Source organism: Paramormyrops kingsleyae, chromosome 2, assembly GCF_048594095.1.
Source record: "Paramormyrops kingsleyae isolate MSU_618 chromosome 2, PKINGS_0.4, whole genome shotgun sequence".
NCBI lineage: Eukaryota > Metazoa > Chordata > Actinopteri > Osteoglossiformes > Mormyridae > Paramormyrops > Paramormyrops kingsleyae.
Genome location: NC_132798.1, coordinates 34,803,500 through 34,820,663, shown reverse-complemented (window position 1 = coordinate 34,820,663; position 17,164 = coordinate 34,803,500). Strand labels below are relative to the sequence as shown.

Here is a 17,164-nt window from a genome sequence, read left to right as displayed (position 1 = left end):
CTGTGAGCCCCAGTGTGGCTGCATTGCCTATAGTAGCCTATCGCCGGTGCATACAATGCTTACGGTGACTGGAAATACGTTCCCTGAATCACAGTGCTACAGAAGTGCAGTGATAGACAGGAAAACTGCAAAAAATACAACAAAAACCCACACACATTAACACACAATGTAAATGTAAACATCAGCAGAGCACATAAGTGGTATATAGGAGTAAATACTAAATAAATATCAGAAATAAATTACTACCTCTTTCTCTTTTAGGGTGTCACAGACTTCCACTATTACATTATGCACCTGATATCCAGACCTCCACCATGATGTCAGTGACTTCCACTTAGACTGCTGCCCCTATTCTTTCACCCATTCTGACTTCCACGATGACATAACTGATATCTAGTCTCACAGTCTCAAAACTGGCATCACATTGAAGGAATCCTTGTAGCTCCCTCAGACCTACTTCCAGATCAAGAGCTTCAGTTTTCATAGCGTTATTATCTGTGATCTTTATTTTGACATTCCCTCTGTCTGCGACCTCCACCTGATGCAACTTCATGCAGCTCTCAAGATCCACTTTTGTTCCACATATACTATATATTGTAATTGATCTTACTGGCTTTATTAAACAATATTAGCCATTTAAAATTACCATTTAATAAATACCCTTCATATTTGCACATTAAAAATTAATTGAGTAACTTTTAAACATTTTCTGGCGACCCCACGTCGGGTTGTGACCCTAAGATTGGGAAAGGAACCTGTTTGTGAGGATTGTCCTCCAGCATCCCATTCGGTCACCTCATCCCATTTATCCCAGGCTGCCCTAAACTCATATATGCCAACCTAGCTGCATTGATAATAGTGAGATCGGCAATAAAAACCTTGTATACCTCTACAGTGAGCCATCAAAAAAAGGTGGCAGCAGTGAAACTTACCGACCAAATGAATTTTCCTTTTACGCCCACCCTGTGGTATGTCACCATTCTGTCTTTGGTTTGGGCTCCTGACAGCCTGTGAGATTTGCATTTCATGCCTGTGAAATGGTTACATGGGCTAAACATGAATCCTATGGGTGAACTTTGAAATGTGAGACCTACAAAAAAATTATTATTTAATCTCACAGCTTTTATCCTTTGTCTGCTAGTGAAAGGGAAAACAGCCTTCAGTGAAACAGGCCTTGCGTACAAGCCAACATGGAATGGAAATACAGTAAAAATCGATAACTTAAGGCATAAATACTTAAATGGAATTTAAGTAATTAGTAAAATTTAATACAACACACATTTAATACATAGAATTATCACCTTGGCCTAAATAGATAATTAGCAGATTTTTAATGATACATATTATTAATTCCATCTTGCAAATGTTTATCATGGTCAGGATCTCCATGTAGTCATTAACAATAAAATTGATTGAATAATTATACTCATAATGACAGAAGCAGCTATAACATGTCCTGACATGTCCCGCCTTGAACATGAATATATTAATTTAATTTATGCAGAGCGTACGATTCCTCCAAATTCTGAAACGAGGTGCACACAAACGAATTTCTTTCAGTGTAGGAAATGAAGCGCGTGAAAAGTAAAAGAATCAACATATAATGAAATAAACAAACAAACAAACAAACGAAAAAGTCTAAGGATGAGTCAAAATCTCGAAATCGAAAACAAAAAAGTGAGGTACGAAAAACGAAACTAAACTGCATGTTTTGAGTGTCAGGGGGTGGATCTATCAGCTATTTATAAGGACCGTAGGCTACCTACGGACTTCATTCAGCGCGATTCAGCAACGCCAAGGGAATATCTATTTTTGAAAAGGATTATACGCATACTTGACTGTAATAAGAAATTATCCTTGAACAATCAACTACCCCGTTACGGACAAGGTGAGTGACAAGTTCGTTAATTTGACGTATGTGGCAATTTACTGTATATTTGCGATAACTGAGGCGTTTCCATGAATTTCATTTTGTATTATCTACTGAACTCCTCTCGGTGCTGCGTTGAAATTAATATTAGGAGACGGGCGTTACAGCGTAATCTCCCAGCTGGGATTTTAACGTGGAGTCAGCGTTGAATCAACGTCAGGTGTCAGTGTTGGATAACCGTTGGATTTTGTTTAGATTTTGCAAATGGTTGTAAAAATAATGTTGATTTGACGTACAACTCAAATTTTATTTATATTTCTATGTTGAATCCATAGTTAGCTAACAACACCATTTCAACCATTTGGTATTCAACGTTGTTTTGACGTTGAATGAATGTTTTTTTATAAACTGACATTATTTCAACCACATTTAAACGTTTAAGGTCGGTCGAATGCCTGCTGGGCTTTTAAGGTTTTTGTCACACCCTGCACGCCTGATCCTCCTGTGTGCCCCTTATTCCCCGATCCTTCGTTGTCTTCGCCTGTTTCCCCGGGCTGTGCCCTGGAAGTCGTGACAGTTTTGTGTTCAGTTGTTGATATAGTGTTGTATTTTTTTAACAACCTTCACAGATTTCCGAGGTTTGCCACTATGGAGCTGTTCATCAAATTCATGAATGGGCAAACGTTCAGTTTGTCAGTGGAACTGAATGCAACCATCAAGACACTGAAGAACCTGATCCAAATCAAACAAGGCACACCTAGCGCCAGACAGCGCCTATCTGTGCAGAATGGCCAGAGAAGAGACCTGACTGATGAGTCCAGAACACTGGCGGAGTATGGGGTGAGCTCGGGGTCTACAGTTATCGTGCTGGTAACCGAGCCTGGTCCCATACAGGTAACCGAGCCTGGTCCCATACAGGTGTTCCTGAAGACAGAAAAGGGCAAGACACATACTTATGAAATCACTCCAGGTGAGACAGTGTCGGAGTTCAAGAGGAAAGTCTTCAATAAGGAGCGTGTCCCTGTTGACCAACAAAGGCTGATCTACAAAGGAAGGCAGATGGAAGACGGCAAGAAACTGGAGGACTATGGTGTTAAGAATGAGAGCACCATCGATCTCACTCTGCGTCTGAGAGGAGGCTAACAAGGAGGAAGGAATGATTTTGCTAAGGCATTAATCTAAAATGCTGCAGTTTTAATAACATTTAATCAGTCTGGTAGAAATAGGCATAATTTTGTCAACAAATTTAACAGTTCATAGTTATTATTTAATATTTAAAACTTAAGTAATGTAAAAATGTAATTCAGTCTGGTGGAGATAACAGTTGACTCATGGCATTTGTTAACAGTAAAGTAAAGTTGTTTGGGCAAAAGAGATTAAATTATGTCTTTTCGGTCCATTTCAGACAACGGAAAATTTTATTTATGCTCTGTGAAAATCTTTGGATGTTAGCAAACTGCTGAGCATTACAATGTTATTAGGCCTATTTCTAGCCTGTTTAATACTGTTCTACATTTATTCTCAAATTTACCAGCTTTGGATATAAGCAAACAGATCAGTAATCCTGCATTAATATTAGAATAGGGTATTTAATACTTGCTTACATTGTTTGTTGTTGTTCTTTATAATGCACCACCCCCATGCTGGTAATGTTTGTTGTGTGCCTTATAAATAAAGTTTACTTTCTTAGGCCTACAATGGTGGTCATGTTTCTTTTCCTGAAGAAAAATGAATAAAATTTATATTTTCCTCTTGTACTGTACAATGAATAACTAGAACAATCCTTCAATATATCTGTCTCTGCCCCCACTGAGGGAAACAGGCCCTTTATCTATAGTCTTCATACAGACTCCTGGAGCCGGGGGGTCAGATGGACTTGGTGAGAGTAAGTTGTATGAGAGGCAAAGAACATGATGAGCAAGTTAAAGAAACATAAAAATAAGAAATGTAAAAGCTATAAATGAGTTAACTAAATGAAAATAATTAAATAACTACAAATTAAATAGAGAAATCCCTCAATACTCACAGACAGAATGACATGCACATATAAACAAACCATACACTCATATCCACAGATACAAACACTCTGACATACACAAAGATAAACAATTTTCCGTGTACAGATAGATTGATTGTGCATTTTAACCAGTAATATGCCAGATCAACAAGAAGCCCAATGTCAATGACCAGACTGGGGAAACATACTCGAACGTGGAGTTTTGGGCAGCCTGGGATAAATGGGGTGACGTGACTGAATGGGATGCTGGAGGAGAATCCTCAGAAACAGGTTCCTTCCCCAACCTTAGGGTCACGACCCCACGTGGGGTCGCCAGAAAATGTTTAAAAGTTACTCAATGAATTTTTAATGTGCAAATATGAAGGGTATTTATTAAATGGTAATTTTAAATGGCTAATAATGTTTATTAAAGCCAGTAAGACCGATCAAAATATAGCTTATGTGGAACAAAAGTGGATCTTGAGAGCTGCATGAAGTTGCATCAGGTGGAGGTCGCAGACAGAGGGAATGTCAAAATAAAGATCACAGATAATAAAGCTATGAAAACTGAAGCTCTCGATGTGGAAGTAGGTCTGAGGGAGCTACAAGGATTCCTTCAATGTAATGCCAGTTTTGAGACTGTGAGACTAGATATCAGTTATGTCATCGTGGAAGTCACAGTGGGTGAAAGAATAGGGGCAGCAGTCTAAGTGGAAGTCACTGACATCATGGTGAAGGTCTGGATAGCAATGGATATCAGGTGCATGATGTAATAGTGGAAGTCTGTGACACCCTAACAGAGAAATAGGTAGTAATTTATTTCTGATATCCATCCATCCATCCATCCATCCATTAACTACTGCTTGTCCGGGGTTCGGGTTGCGGGGGGTAGCTGCTTCAGGAGAGATACCCAGACCTCCCTCTCCCCAGCTACCTCTACCAGCTCCTTGGGGAGGATGCCGAGGCGTTCCCAGGCCAACCGAGAGGTATAATCCCTCCAGCATGTCCTAGGTCTGCCCCGGGGCCTCCTCCCTGTAGGACATGCACGGAAAACCTCTCCAGGTAGCTGCCCAGGAGGTATCCGCACCAGATGTCCAAACCACCTCATCTGGCTCCTTTCAACGTGGAGAAGCAGCGGTTCTACTCTGAGACGCTCCCAGATATCCGAACTTCTCACCCTATCCCTAAGAGAGAGCCCAGACACCCTCGGAGAAACCTCATTTCGAACGCCTGTATTCGCGATCTCATTCTTTCGGTCATTACCCATAACTCATGACCATAGGTGGGGGTAGGGACAAAGATGGACCAATAGATCGAGAACTTTGCTTTCCGGCTCAGTTCTTTCTTAGTCACGATGAACCGGTTAAGCGCCTGCAAAACTGTAGACTCCGCTCCGATTTGTCTGTCCAGCTCCCGATCTCGCATACCCTTACTCCTGAACAGAACCCCGAGATACTTGAACTCCTCCACTTGAGGCAGTACCTCTTCCCTGACCTGAAGAGGGCAATCCACCTGTTTCCGGCTGAGAACCATGGTCTCGGACTTGGAGGTGCTAATCCTCATCCCCGCCGCTTCGCACTTGGCTGCAAAAAGCCCCAGAGCACACTGGAGATCCCCAGCAGATGAAGCCAACAGGAAGACATCGTTCACAAAAAGCAGCGAGGCAATCCTGAGGCCACCAAGCTGGACACCCTCAACACCCTGGCTGCGCCTATAAATCCTGTCCATAAATATTATAAACAGAACCGATGACAAAGGGCAGCCCTGGCGGAGCCCAACCCGCACGGGGAACACGTCCAACTTATTACCGGCAATGCAGACCAAGCTTCTGCTCCGTTCATACAGGGACCGAATCGCCCACAACAGTGGACCCCGGACCCCATACTTCCGAAGCACCCCCCACAGAGCACCTCAGGGAACCCAGTTGTAAGCCTTTTCCAAATCCACAAAACACATGTAGACTGGATAGGCAAACTCCCAGGCCCCCTCCAGTACTCTTGCAAGGGTATAAAGCTGGTCCAGTGTTCGACGGCCATTACGAAAACCGCATTGTTCCTCCTGAATCCAAGATTCGACTATTGATCTCACCCTCCTCTCCAGTACCCCGGAATAGACTTTCCCAGGAAGGCTGAGAAGTGTGATCCCCTGTAGTTGGAACACACCCTCTGGTCCCCTTTCTTAAATAAGGGGACCACCACCCCGGTCTGCCAATCCAGTGGCACACTATCCCTGACCTCCACATGCTGTTGAGAAGGCGTGTCAGTCACGACAGCCCCACAACATCCAGAGCCTTTAGGTACTCGTCCACCCGCGGGGCCTGGCCACCACGAAGCTCTTTAACCACCCTGGCCACCTCAGCCCCAGTGATGGGCAAGCCCCCCCCAGCACCCTCGGGCTCTGTGCCCTCAGATGTCTCAAAGGCAGTGTGCATAGATGTATCTGAGGCAGGGTTGAGGAGGTCCTCAAAGTATTCCTTCCACTTCCGGATGATGTCCCCAGGTGAGGTCAACAGCACCCCCTCCCCACTATAAATAGTAGGAACCAGGAGCTGCTTCCCCCTCCTGATATTCCGGATGATTTGCCAGAACCTTTTTGAGGCTGACCGGATAATCACTTTCCATGGCCTCACCGAACTCCTCTCACGCCTGGGTTTTTGCTTCTGCGACCGCCCGAGCCACGTTCCACCTGGCCTGCTGGTACCCATCAGCTGCCTCCGGAGACCCCCGAGCTAATAATTCCCGGTAGGCCTCCTTCTTCAGCTTGACAGCCCCTCTGGTGCCCACCATCGAGTACGAGAGTTACTGCCACGACTGGCACTGACCACCCTGCAGCCACAGCTTCGTACGGCCGCTTCCACAATGGAGGTCTGGAACAGTGTCCATTCAGACTCAATGTCCCCAACCTCCCCCGGTATGCAGTTGGAATGCGAGTTAAAGCTCCGGCGAACAAGAGCCTCTGCCAGACGTTCCCAGCAGACCCTCACTATACGCTTGGGCCTACCAGGTCTGACCGGCTTCCTCCCCCGCCACCTGAGCCAACTCACCACCAGGTGGTGATCAGTTGACAGCTCTGCCCCTCTCTTTACCCGAGTGTCCAAGACAGAAGGCCGCAGATCAGATGATATGATTATGAAATCGATCATCGACCTGTAGCCCCAGGCATGTTCGTACCATGTCCACTAATGGACAACCTTATGCTCGAACATGGTGTTCGTTATGGACAAACCATGCATTGCACAGAAGTCCAATAACAGAGCACCACTCGGGTTCAGATCAGGGAGGCCGTTCCTCCCAATCACCCCCCTCCAGGTCACACTGTCATTGCCCACGTGAGCATTGAAGTCCCCCAGCAAAACGATGGAATCCCCTTGTGGCACGCTAACCAGCATACCACTAAGGGAATCCAAGAAGGCCGGGTACTCTGAACCGTCATTCGGCACATTAGCGCAGATGACAGTCTGAGACCTATCCCTGACCCGAAGGCGCAGGGAGACAGCCCTCTCATTCACCGGGGTAAACTCCGTTGTTAATGCACCAAGCTGTGGGGCCACCAGTAGCCCCACCCCAGCCCGGCGTCACTCACCTGCCGCAACTGCAGAAGAAAAGAGTGTCCAGCCCCTCTGCAGGAGATTCCAGAACCCACGTTGAGGTGAGCCCGATTATATCTACTCGATATCTCTCAACCTCACTCAGAAGCTCAGGCTCCTTCTCCACCAGAGAGGTGACATTCCATGTCCCGAAAGCCAGTTTTGTGAGCCGGTGATCAGACTGGTAGGGCCTCCCTTGGCCGCCACCTTATCCACGATGCACTGAACCCCTGACATTCCCCTTGCGGGTGGTGGGCCCACCTGGGGACAGTCCCGCGTGGGTCTTTTGGGCTATGCCCGGCCGGGATATAGAGATTCTCGTTACATCCCCACCTGCAAAGCACACCCAGTCAAGGAATCTCTCTTTAGCTCGTGTCCTATAGGATAGCTTTTAGCATTTGCATTGGTGCATTCAATTTGTATTTCGCCACTGTGGGTTTTGGGTCCCGAACAAGCTGAGGACTGACGTGCCCGTCATTTGGTTGTGTAAATAGCCTGGCTCTAAACACAAGACAACTGCCATTTTGAAAAGATGTTATGAACTCAGAAAACAACGATAAACAAAGTAAAAAAAAAAACGTGAGTTCTTTATGGACTGGGTTGTGTTGTGTATTGTAGTTTTTAGATAGGAACAAGTTTTCTTAAGTGTTGTTGTGCTTTATCGTGCTGGTAACCGAGCCTGGTCCCATACAGGTGTTCCTGAAGACAGTAAATGGTACGATACATACTTATGAAATCACTCCAGGTGAGACGGTGTCGGAGTTCAAGAGGAAAGTCTTCAACAAGGAGCATGTCGCTGTTGACCAACAAAGGCTGATCTACGAGGGAAGGCAGATGGAAGACGGCAAGAAACTGGAGGACTATGGTGTTAAGAATGAGAGCACCATCTTTCTCATTCTGCGTCTGCCCTCTAAATAACATTTAATCATTCTGGGTGAGTTAACTGTTTACTCAAGGCATTTGTTAACAGGTTTTATTTAACAAAGAAATCAATATAAAGAAGTTTGGGCAAAATAAATTAAATCATTTCTTTTCAGTGTATTTCAGACAATGGAAAATTTTATTTATGCTCTGTGAAAATATTTGGATGTCAACAAACTGCTGAACATTACAATATTATTAGGCCTATTACTAGCCTGTTTAATACTGTTTTACATTTGTTTATTTATTTTTTTCTTTATGATATACCAGAACCATACTGGTTATGTTTTACATTTGGAAAAAATGAATAAAACTCAACTTTTCCTTTTGTATTGCAAATTGAATTCCCAGAAAACAATAAAATATTTAGGTATCACACATTTAAACACAATGGCAAATACTTTAACGGAATCTGCAGAAGTGATATCCCTGTTCAGTGAAACACCCACTGAGAGACCTGTTGAAAAAACTTTGATAATGGATGATTCCATTGTAAGAATGTGAGGATAGAGATTCCAACCACAGTGAATCGTCTTCCAGGGGTCAGAGCAACTGACATCACATCAAATTTGATAGTGATGCTAAGAGTAAATGTTAAGATGCTGTTGTCGGACTTGTCCTTAAGAAACCAAACCTGGATCCCACTAATTTGGTTAATTACAGACCTGTTTCCACACTTCCAATTATTTCCAAAATCTTAGAAAAAGTAGTTGCTAGTCGGCTCTCTCTGTTCTTGCAAAAGAACAACATTAATGAAATGTTCCAGTCAGGGTTTAGACTAAACCAGAGCACTGAAACTGCACTAGTGAGAGTCATGAATGACTTATGGTTGCTGATGATGGTTGTGTATCCCCGTTGATTCTGTTGAATCTAAGCACACTTTGCATTCCATACTGTTGGCCATGACATTTTGTTGGCAAGGCTATAATCTTCTGTTGGTGTTAAAAGGCAGGCCCTGTCCTGGTTCTGCTTATATCTAACTGACCGTCACCAGTTTGTTCATGTGAACAATGAATCCTCTGATTCCACCAGTTAGGTATGGTGTCCACAAGGTCCTGGGCCAACTACTGTTCACTTTATGCATGTCGCCCTTTGGTGATATTATTAGGAAACATAGTGTGAGTTTAACTGTTATGCAGACGACACTCAGCCATACATATCTGTTAAAACTAAGGAGCTACCTCAGCTGTCAAAGACTAAGGAATGCTTGGCTGAAGTTAGGAGCTGTATGGCCAGTAACTTACTTCTGTTATATCCTGACAAAATAGAAGTATTACTGCTGGACCCTGTTACGTGCCGTAAGTTTTGGTTACGTGCCGTAAGGGATATGTGCCGTAAGTTTCGGGTACGTGCCGTAAGTGTTACGTGCCGTAAGTTTAGGAGGATGCCTGCAGGTCCTTCGGACGTCCTGCCCACTCGCCGATTGGTCGCCCGCCCCCTGGACTCCGCCCTCAGGACCTGCCCCCGCCTCCCTTGCCCTCGGAGCTGTTTCCGGTTCACCGGCTGTGGAGTTCGCACGCGAGAAAGCCGTCTTATTTGATAAGTGGTGCGGCGCTAGTGGTGTGTTTAACCACGACCAGCTTAAGGAACTGGTCCTGTTAGAAGAATTTAAGAACTGTGTTCCTGATCGAGTGGTAGTGTACTTGAATGAGCAAAAGGTCACTTCGCTAACTGAAGCTGCCACCCTCGCTGACGAGTTCGTTTTGACCCACAAAACGGTGTTTGCTCCGATTCCTTTGCCTCGTAAAACTCGTCCGATTGTAACCTCCCCTTCGCAAGCGTCTCCACCACCCGTGGAGAAACGCGAGTGCTTTTACTGCCACGAGGTGGGCCATATTATATCTGTGTGCCCTGCATTAAAGCGCAAGGAAGCTCGTACAGCAGCTAGAAAAGTGAATGTTGCTGCCTGCCCCGACAGTTCTTCGTCCTCCTCCTCTCGCGTTGATGCTGCTTTCGAACCATTTGTATTTACTGGTTCGGTTTCGCTCAGTGAGATGGATGCTCGGCACCCTGTGACCATCCTGCGGGATACGGGAGCCGCTCAGTCCTTCTTGGTGGAAGGGGTTATTCCCCTGTCTGTTAATACGTACTGTGGTACGGATGTGTTAGTGCAGGGAATTGATTTGTGTGTGGCTGGAGTTCCCCTGCACACCGTTTATTTGTGTACTCCCGATTTCTCGGGATACGTGCGAGTAGCTGTCCAGCCCCAGTTACCTGTCCCAGGCATTACGTTTATTCTTGGGAATGACATAGCGGGGAAGAGAATCGTTCCTCTACCCGAAGTCGTTCTGGACCCTGTGCTGTGTGAAAATGATGTAGCGGTGGAACACCCGACGGTGTTTCCTGCGTGTGTGCTTACTCGTGCACAGCGGCGCCAGCTTGCCGACATTGACCTCGAGGACACGTTCATGTCCGTGCCGGATAAACCTTCGAAGATTGAGTCTGTGACCCCGGATCCTAATAACTCTGTTACCTCCCCTGAAGTTCCGTTCTGTTTGTTTTCTTATGTTTATTTTGTGGTTTTTGTTGTTTTCTATTTGGGATCTGTGTATATTGGTGACCCGTGTGGGTTCACTCTTGTGTGGGGGGGTGTTACGTGCCGTAAGTTTTGGTTACGTGCCGTAAGGGATATGTGCCGTAAGTTTCGGGTACGTGCCGTAAGTGTTACGTGCCGTAAGTTTAGGAGGATGCCTGCAGGTCCTTCGGACGTCCTGCCCACTCGCCGATTGGTCGCCCGCCCCCTCGACTCCGCCCTCAGGACCTGCCCCCGCCTCCCTTGCCCTCGGAGCTGTTTCCGGTTCACCGGCTGAAGAGTTCGCCGCTTCGTCCCTTCGTTGCCCGCTACTTGCTTCTCGCCTGCTAGCTCGCTCTCTGTTCGCTTTTGCTTTGTTTGATTGATCGTGTATGACTGTTTTGCCCTTGACTTCCGATTCTCGCCTCGCCCTTATTTGTACTTTCGCCTTGGTTTCTAAAAATTCTGTTACGACCCTGTCTAGGGGTTAGGGTGTAACAGATGAAGGGAATGGGGAAAGGGGAACGAGGGGAACACAATCCGTAACAAGTACCTTTTTCACATTCGAACGAGCGTTCTTGCGTCGTAACGCAGGACAAACAGAGATGAGGTGACCAACTTCATGACAATAAAAACATTCTCTAGTTTCTACCGGTGGGGCCATCGGGGCAACCTTCGCAGGAGGCGGCACCGGTCTAGGATGGAGCTTACGAGGCAAAGGAGTAGGGACAAACACAGTTCTGTGGGTTAATACAAACTCATCGGCCAGGGTAGCGGCTTCCGCAAGAGACATAGCTTTCTGTTCATTCAAGTAAATAACCACACGATCAGGCAAACAATTTTTAAACTCCTCTAACAAAAGCAGTTCCTTGAGCTGATCGAAGTTAGTCACACCACTAGCGGTACACCATTTATCAAAGAGGAGTGACTTTTCCCGAGCGAATTCCACGTGGGTTTGCGAGGCGGATTTACAAAGCTTCCTGAAATTCTGCCGATATGCTTCAGGCACTAGTTCGTAAGCTCTCAAAACTGTAGCCTTCACAATGTCATAGTCGAGACTTTGCTCTAAACCAAGGGCTGAACAGACCTCTTGAGCCTTCCCCACAAGCTTGCACTGCAGCAGTAAGGACCAAAGATGCCGGGGCCAATTCAAGGTGGTCGCAATGCGTTCGAAGATGGGGAAGTAAGCGTCTACCTCATTTTCCCTAAAAATGGGCACAAGTCCAATGTGACGGCTTACATCAAAGCCAATAGGTTCCCTTTCAGGAGATCGAGTAGAAACCGGGGGAGATGGAGCAATAGGACGCACACTCTCGTCCAGTGAGCCTACACCGGCACGAGCAGTGGAGCGGTCGGCATCAAGAGGCGAGCTCACCTTACGAGGGTGAGGAACAGGCGGTGTTGGACCTGCCCTCGCCCTTTTCATGTTAGCATCCCGTTCCGCCTCCAACTCCAAAGCCCTGATTCGTAAGAGCTGGGCTTGGCAATCCTGCTTCTTAATCTCCAATTCGGCTTCTCGTAGCCGAATTGTGAGGAGAATCTCCTCCTTAGTGGAGCCGGGACCTCCGGGATCCATGCGAGACCTCGGCACCGGGCCTTCTGCTTCCGCCGACGCAGGAGACCGGGGCGGGCAAGGTGCAACACCCGAAAGATCACCAGGCTCGGGCAGAATACCTTGCATGACTAATTCGTCGTGCAGGACCCGCTTAATTTCCTGCTTCGACGCACAGATCGGAATCCTAACGTTGAAAAACCCCGCAATGGCTACTAGGTCAGCTTTCCTGCAAGATTCAAAGTGTTCCTGCGTGGGGTTCAGGGTAAACTCGAGCAGGTCAAAGGTAGCCATACTGCAATCCCAAGTACACCAACTATCCCCACTACAATCAATCCGCCAAGCAAATCCGAAAGTACACAGAAGGACAACACAGAGGAACGAAGATATCCCAGACAGGAATATCCCGGACGAGCCCCCAATTCTGTTACGACCCTGTCTAGGGGTTAGGGTGTAACAGAGGAAGGGAATGGGGAACACAGGGTGTGGTGTACAAGGGAACACACGTGGACAAAGGGGATATTTTTATAGTTTTTTTTATATTTTATTCACGCAAGACAGACACATAACAGCAAACCTGGTGCAAGAGCTTCAGGAGTGATAAAGGCCAAAACAATAAACAAAACCCCAACTACCGAACGAAACCCAAGTCTAACTGAACTACCAAAGAACACAGAAACAACAAAACCTATACCTAACTCCCTATCCAAATCAGTGGACACAAAGTATAACAAAACAAAACGGCAACCACTCCCTACGCACCAGATACATACACAAACACACATACAAGCCAAAGCGTAAAGTCCGAGGGGCGCGCGAAGTCGTAAACCAAAAACCGGGCGAAAGATCGAAAACCAGAAATCAAACAAAACCAGGGCAGAAGTACAGAGAAGGGCAAAGCGAGAAATCGTAATCCGAGAAACCAAAACCGTCATACACAATAATCATTCAAATAAGCAAACCAAAACACAATCCAAAATATGAGCAGAGCTCTCGAGGGTACTTTCTGTCCGGCTTTTCACTTCTGCCGGACGGAAGTGACGGCCGGCTTGCGGGGAAAGGTGGGCGGGGTCCAAACGGGGAGGCGGAGCAAGGGCCGAGCCAAGTGGTCCTGGTGGAGGGGGCGGAGCGAACAGCAGCAGGACGTAACAACCCTAAGACAACCCACCATGTTGTTCACCAAAAGCCTTGGTGTCACTATTGACTCAACCTTGTTTCTAGATGCTCACATAATTAATGTGGTTAATTGAAGCAGCTTTCTTCGATCTGAGGAATACAGCAAAACTTAGAACAATACTCTCATTTCAGCTATGGAATGCTATTATACACCTTTATAACCTATAGCATGGATTACTGCAGGCCCAGTCAGTCAATGACCTGCAATTTAGTGTACTATGTGTGTCATTAAATAAACTCCATTTCATGCAGTCCTAATAGGGACTAGGAAACATAGGCATATCAGTCCTGGCTTCCAGTTAGGTCTCATATCAACTACAAGGTACTACTGCTACTGTATTTTTATAACCCATTGGCTACTATTACTTTTCCCCCACTTTGAACCTAATTAGCTTCACTGCATTTAGGACAACAATTACTACATTCAGTGGACTCTGGTTCTGCAGTCCTTTGGCCTCCAGGTGGTCCAGCGAATCTCCTAGGTTCAGTGGCAACATAGGTGATTTTACCAGAGGTGCAAAGCACCCCCTACTGGTCAGACTAAAATGGTATTTGAACATATTAACTTCAATCAAATTAAATTGTAAAATTATATATTAAATATATGAAATTACATAAAATTCTAATTATAGTATAGTTTACATGCTTTTTAAAAATAAATTTATCAAATTTATCTGCATAAATGGCTGGTTGGGCTGTCCTATCTTGCACCCCTGGGCGAAAAGCCCAGAATCACCTAAGACTAGCAGGGATTTTTTCCAGTCTCGATTAGGTACTGGAGGAGGGCAAAAAGTAACCAGACCACACATTTCATCCTTGCGTACAGACTTGCAGAGCTGACTCCCATATTGTACCAGCTTGTCATCCTATCTATATGCAGTTATATTAGTAAACTGTAACAAAATTCCCCTTCAACCTTCCGATCCCTTTGTCTCGAGAATCTGCTCCATGTCCATACAGATGCATATCATACATTGAAAACATTTCAAATATTTTTTGCAGTAATTTTATTCAATAATTACAGTGTAAAACAATTAGACAATGGGGAAATAAGAAAATACATACTGACTATTGGTTTAGGTGCCAAGTGTTATTTGAGCTTTAAGGGTCATACCCTTAAATTTGACTATTAACAGGTTAACATCACATTAAGAACAAATGCTTCATTTCCTAAGCTTACATTAAGTGAAGCTGGAAATAAAAATGCACATATTACACTGGTTTGCAAAGTTACATAATCTGATCTGGAAGCTTTTACCTATTCACATCAGCACATTTCATTCAGCTGGTGTGGATCATCAGCAGTCATAACGTGTTATTACTGCCAGACTCAACATCTAATTTACATGGACATTCAGCCATCGTGTCATGCACCTTAAAACAAGTATGTTAATGGTTTATAATTTCCTAAAATTTTGCCAGTTACCCTCATTTCCTATCTGTCATATCCAGTCACATTTTCCCCTTGGAATGCAGCAGTTTTCAAAATTCCCCTGGGGCCATCACAAAGGAAGTTTTTTTCCCCGTGATTTCACTTCCTCACAGAGGCCAGGTAGGCATACCAAAACAAGGCTACCAGGTTGGCAAACAGCACACGAAACTGGGAACAAAAAACAATAATGAGTATGCAGAGCACAAACAAGGATTGAAGTCCAGTATTGATTATGGCGGTAATGTCTCATCTTGCCACACCTGAATGGGAACAAAGTTGATATTAACAAACTGGAATGGGGTCCACACTTTCCAGTTCATCTTCAGAGCTGGCCAGTAACTTGCTCTCAGTTTATCTTGGAGTGCAGGCCATCTCTTTCTCTGAAAGTCAATCGATTTCAAAAGCAGACCGTCATGACCTTGTATTATGTTGTTAGGTCTGACATTTTATTTCGAAGCAACATAAAACCACAACCATTTAATAGCAATGGGAGATTTACCATAGTGAATCAGGAACTTTAAGGCTATAGCAAGAAAGCCCCCCTTGTAGTTAAACCAGCAGCATTTGAGTTACAGGTGAACAAACTTATCCGTCATGTCTACATACAGGATTAGTTACCGGCTGCCCCAGGGAAAAGGCCAGAAAACAGATGATATTTGCTTGCTTTGGACTTGGTGTAGTTAATTCAGCAAGAAGATTACAGAAGTGCCCGGAACTGACCTCCAAGATGTTCATGACAATGAAAAAGAGCAGGAGAAAGGCCGGTGCGAAAACCAAGCGATCCAGTAACAAACGTTTCGGCATGCAGTAAGGAACAGTAGATGGCACCAACAACTCCAACAGGTGGTAGAAATAATGGCTTATGGGGCCCGTGATACACAGTCTGAAATCAAAGTGGAACATTAAAAGATACAAATACACAGAGAAATAGACACTATAATAATAGAATAGAATGAAATACAGGTCTTTAATTGGGGGAAAAAATCAAGTTTAATAATGACTTGATTCACAAACCCATAGATAGCAAAACGAGCAATTCCAGGAACATCAATGTCTTTTTCAGGCCGGCCGTTTTTAAACTTTCTTCTGTTTTCCAGAACTTGAGAAAGCAGATTCCCCAAAGCAGAAAGAACTGAACTGTGAATGAACAAAATCTCTCATGTTGTTAGCCATACACCATGAACGGCCGTTTGTTAGATTATCAGCGTAGACTGCTGAGGTCACCATGTTAGTTTTAAGTGTACTAGGTTCAAGGAAAATATATAACTGCAAGGTTGAACAGGGTGCAAAAGTCAGTAGTAAAAAGAGCAGACTAAAAACACAGTAATGCGCACAGGTTCAACACCCACTTTAATCTATTAAGCTCACGAATAGTAATGACTGTTAAAATCGTATGTAGTTTTTTTGTAATAATAACCAATATCGCAAATGAGTACCATCAGTTAATTCACTTTAAATCTAAGTACTATTATTGTTAGTTTTTTACTGAGCTATTACTAAGATTACAGACCCGCAAAAACACATATATAGATCTCACAGATAAATTGGGCTTTTCCTGAATCTAGCACCTATAGATCTGGAAAAGATTTAACCTAGATTAGTACCTGACAGGCTAACATCGTTATGACCTTTACTGAATCATACATGAAATCCGTTTGAACTGAGCAACTGCCTACGGAAAAGAACAACTTTTGCAGCTGGGACTGCAGCACTCACCAACCTAGTAACAGATTTTGTAAGAATCGGGTATTTCTTTAACAAAAGCAAGTACTGCTGCAGCAGTCGCATGTGAAAAGCTGAGTCTCGAACGGCAACACTTATTACAGGCATTTTCAGATTTAGACAATTTTGAAACTCTACTGTAAAAATAAAAAAAAAATACAGCTATGTTTATCACGGCCAACTATCGAACGAGACAGTCCAACTATCCCCAAGGTAAAAAAAAACTACACACAAAACACGCCTCTGTGATTTCTGTTTACCGTATTCATTGTATGAGCCGATTATTTTTAAGGATACAATTTTTTTTTAATTATCTATGTTTAAACTGTTAACTAGAAACACAAGTACATATGAAATAAAATATCTTAACGTGTTTCACTGAAATGTAAGAAAAGAA

General features: G+C 44.4%; 2 protein-coding genes across 5 annotated transcripts; one reads left to right on the top strand and one right to left on the bottom strand.

The window, feature by feature from the left end:
* The first annotated feature begins 1,470 nt into the window (after positions 1 to 1,470).
* LOC111854882 (polyubiquitin-like) lies at positions 1,471 to 8,385 on the top strand. Of its 4 annotated transcripts, none has more exons than XM_072709020.1 (3): positions 1,471 to 1,682; positions 2,500 to 2,788; positions 8,146 to 8,385. In XM_072709020.1, exons 1-3 carry the CDS (start codon positions 1,645 to 1,647, stop codon positions 8,368 to 8,370), a joined length of 552 nt encoding a protein of 183 aa, XP_072565121.1. In that variant the 5' UTR covers positions 1,471 to 1,644; the 3' UTR covers positions 8,371 to 8,385. The 4 variants fall into 4 exon arrangements, with proteins under 4 accessions (XP_072565121.1, XP_072565124.1, XP_072565122.1 ...); XM_072709023.1 differs by lacking the exon at positions 8,146 to 8,385 and adding an exon at positions 2,789 to 3,568 and having other exon boundaries at positions 1,485 to 1,682; positions 2,500 to 2,710; XM_072709021.1 differs by lacking the exon at positions 8,146 to 8,385 and having other exon boundaries at positions 1,515 to 1,888; positions 2,500 to 3,568.
* Positions 8,386 to 14,603: 6,218 nt separating this feature from the next.
* On the bottom strand, positions 14,604 to 16,997 carry pxmp2 (peroxisomal membrane protein 2). Its single transcript, XM_023833360.2, has 5 exons — positions 16,766 to 16,997; positions 16,060 to 16,182; positions 15,766 to 15,928; positions 15,306 to 15,425; positions 14,604 to 15,213 (listed from the first exon to the last, which is right to left on the bottom strand). The coding sequence occupies exons 1-5, from the start codon at positions 16,873 to 16,875 to the stop codon at positions 15,145 to 15,147; spliced, it is 585 nt and encodes a 194-aa protein (XP_023689128.1). The 5' UTR covers positions 16,876 to 16,997; the 3' UTR covers positions 14,604 to 15,144.
* Between the last annotated feature and the right edge of the window lie 167 nt (positions 16,998 to 17,164).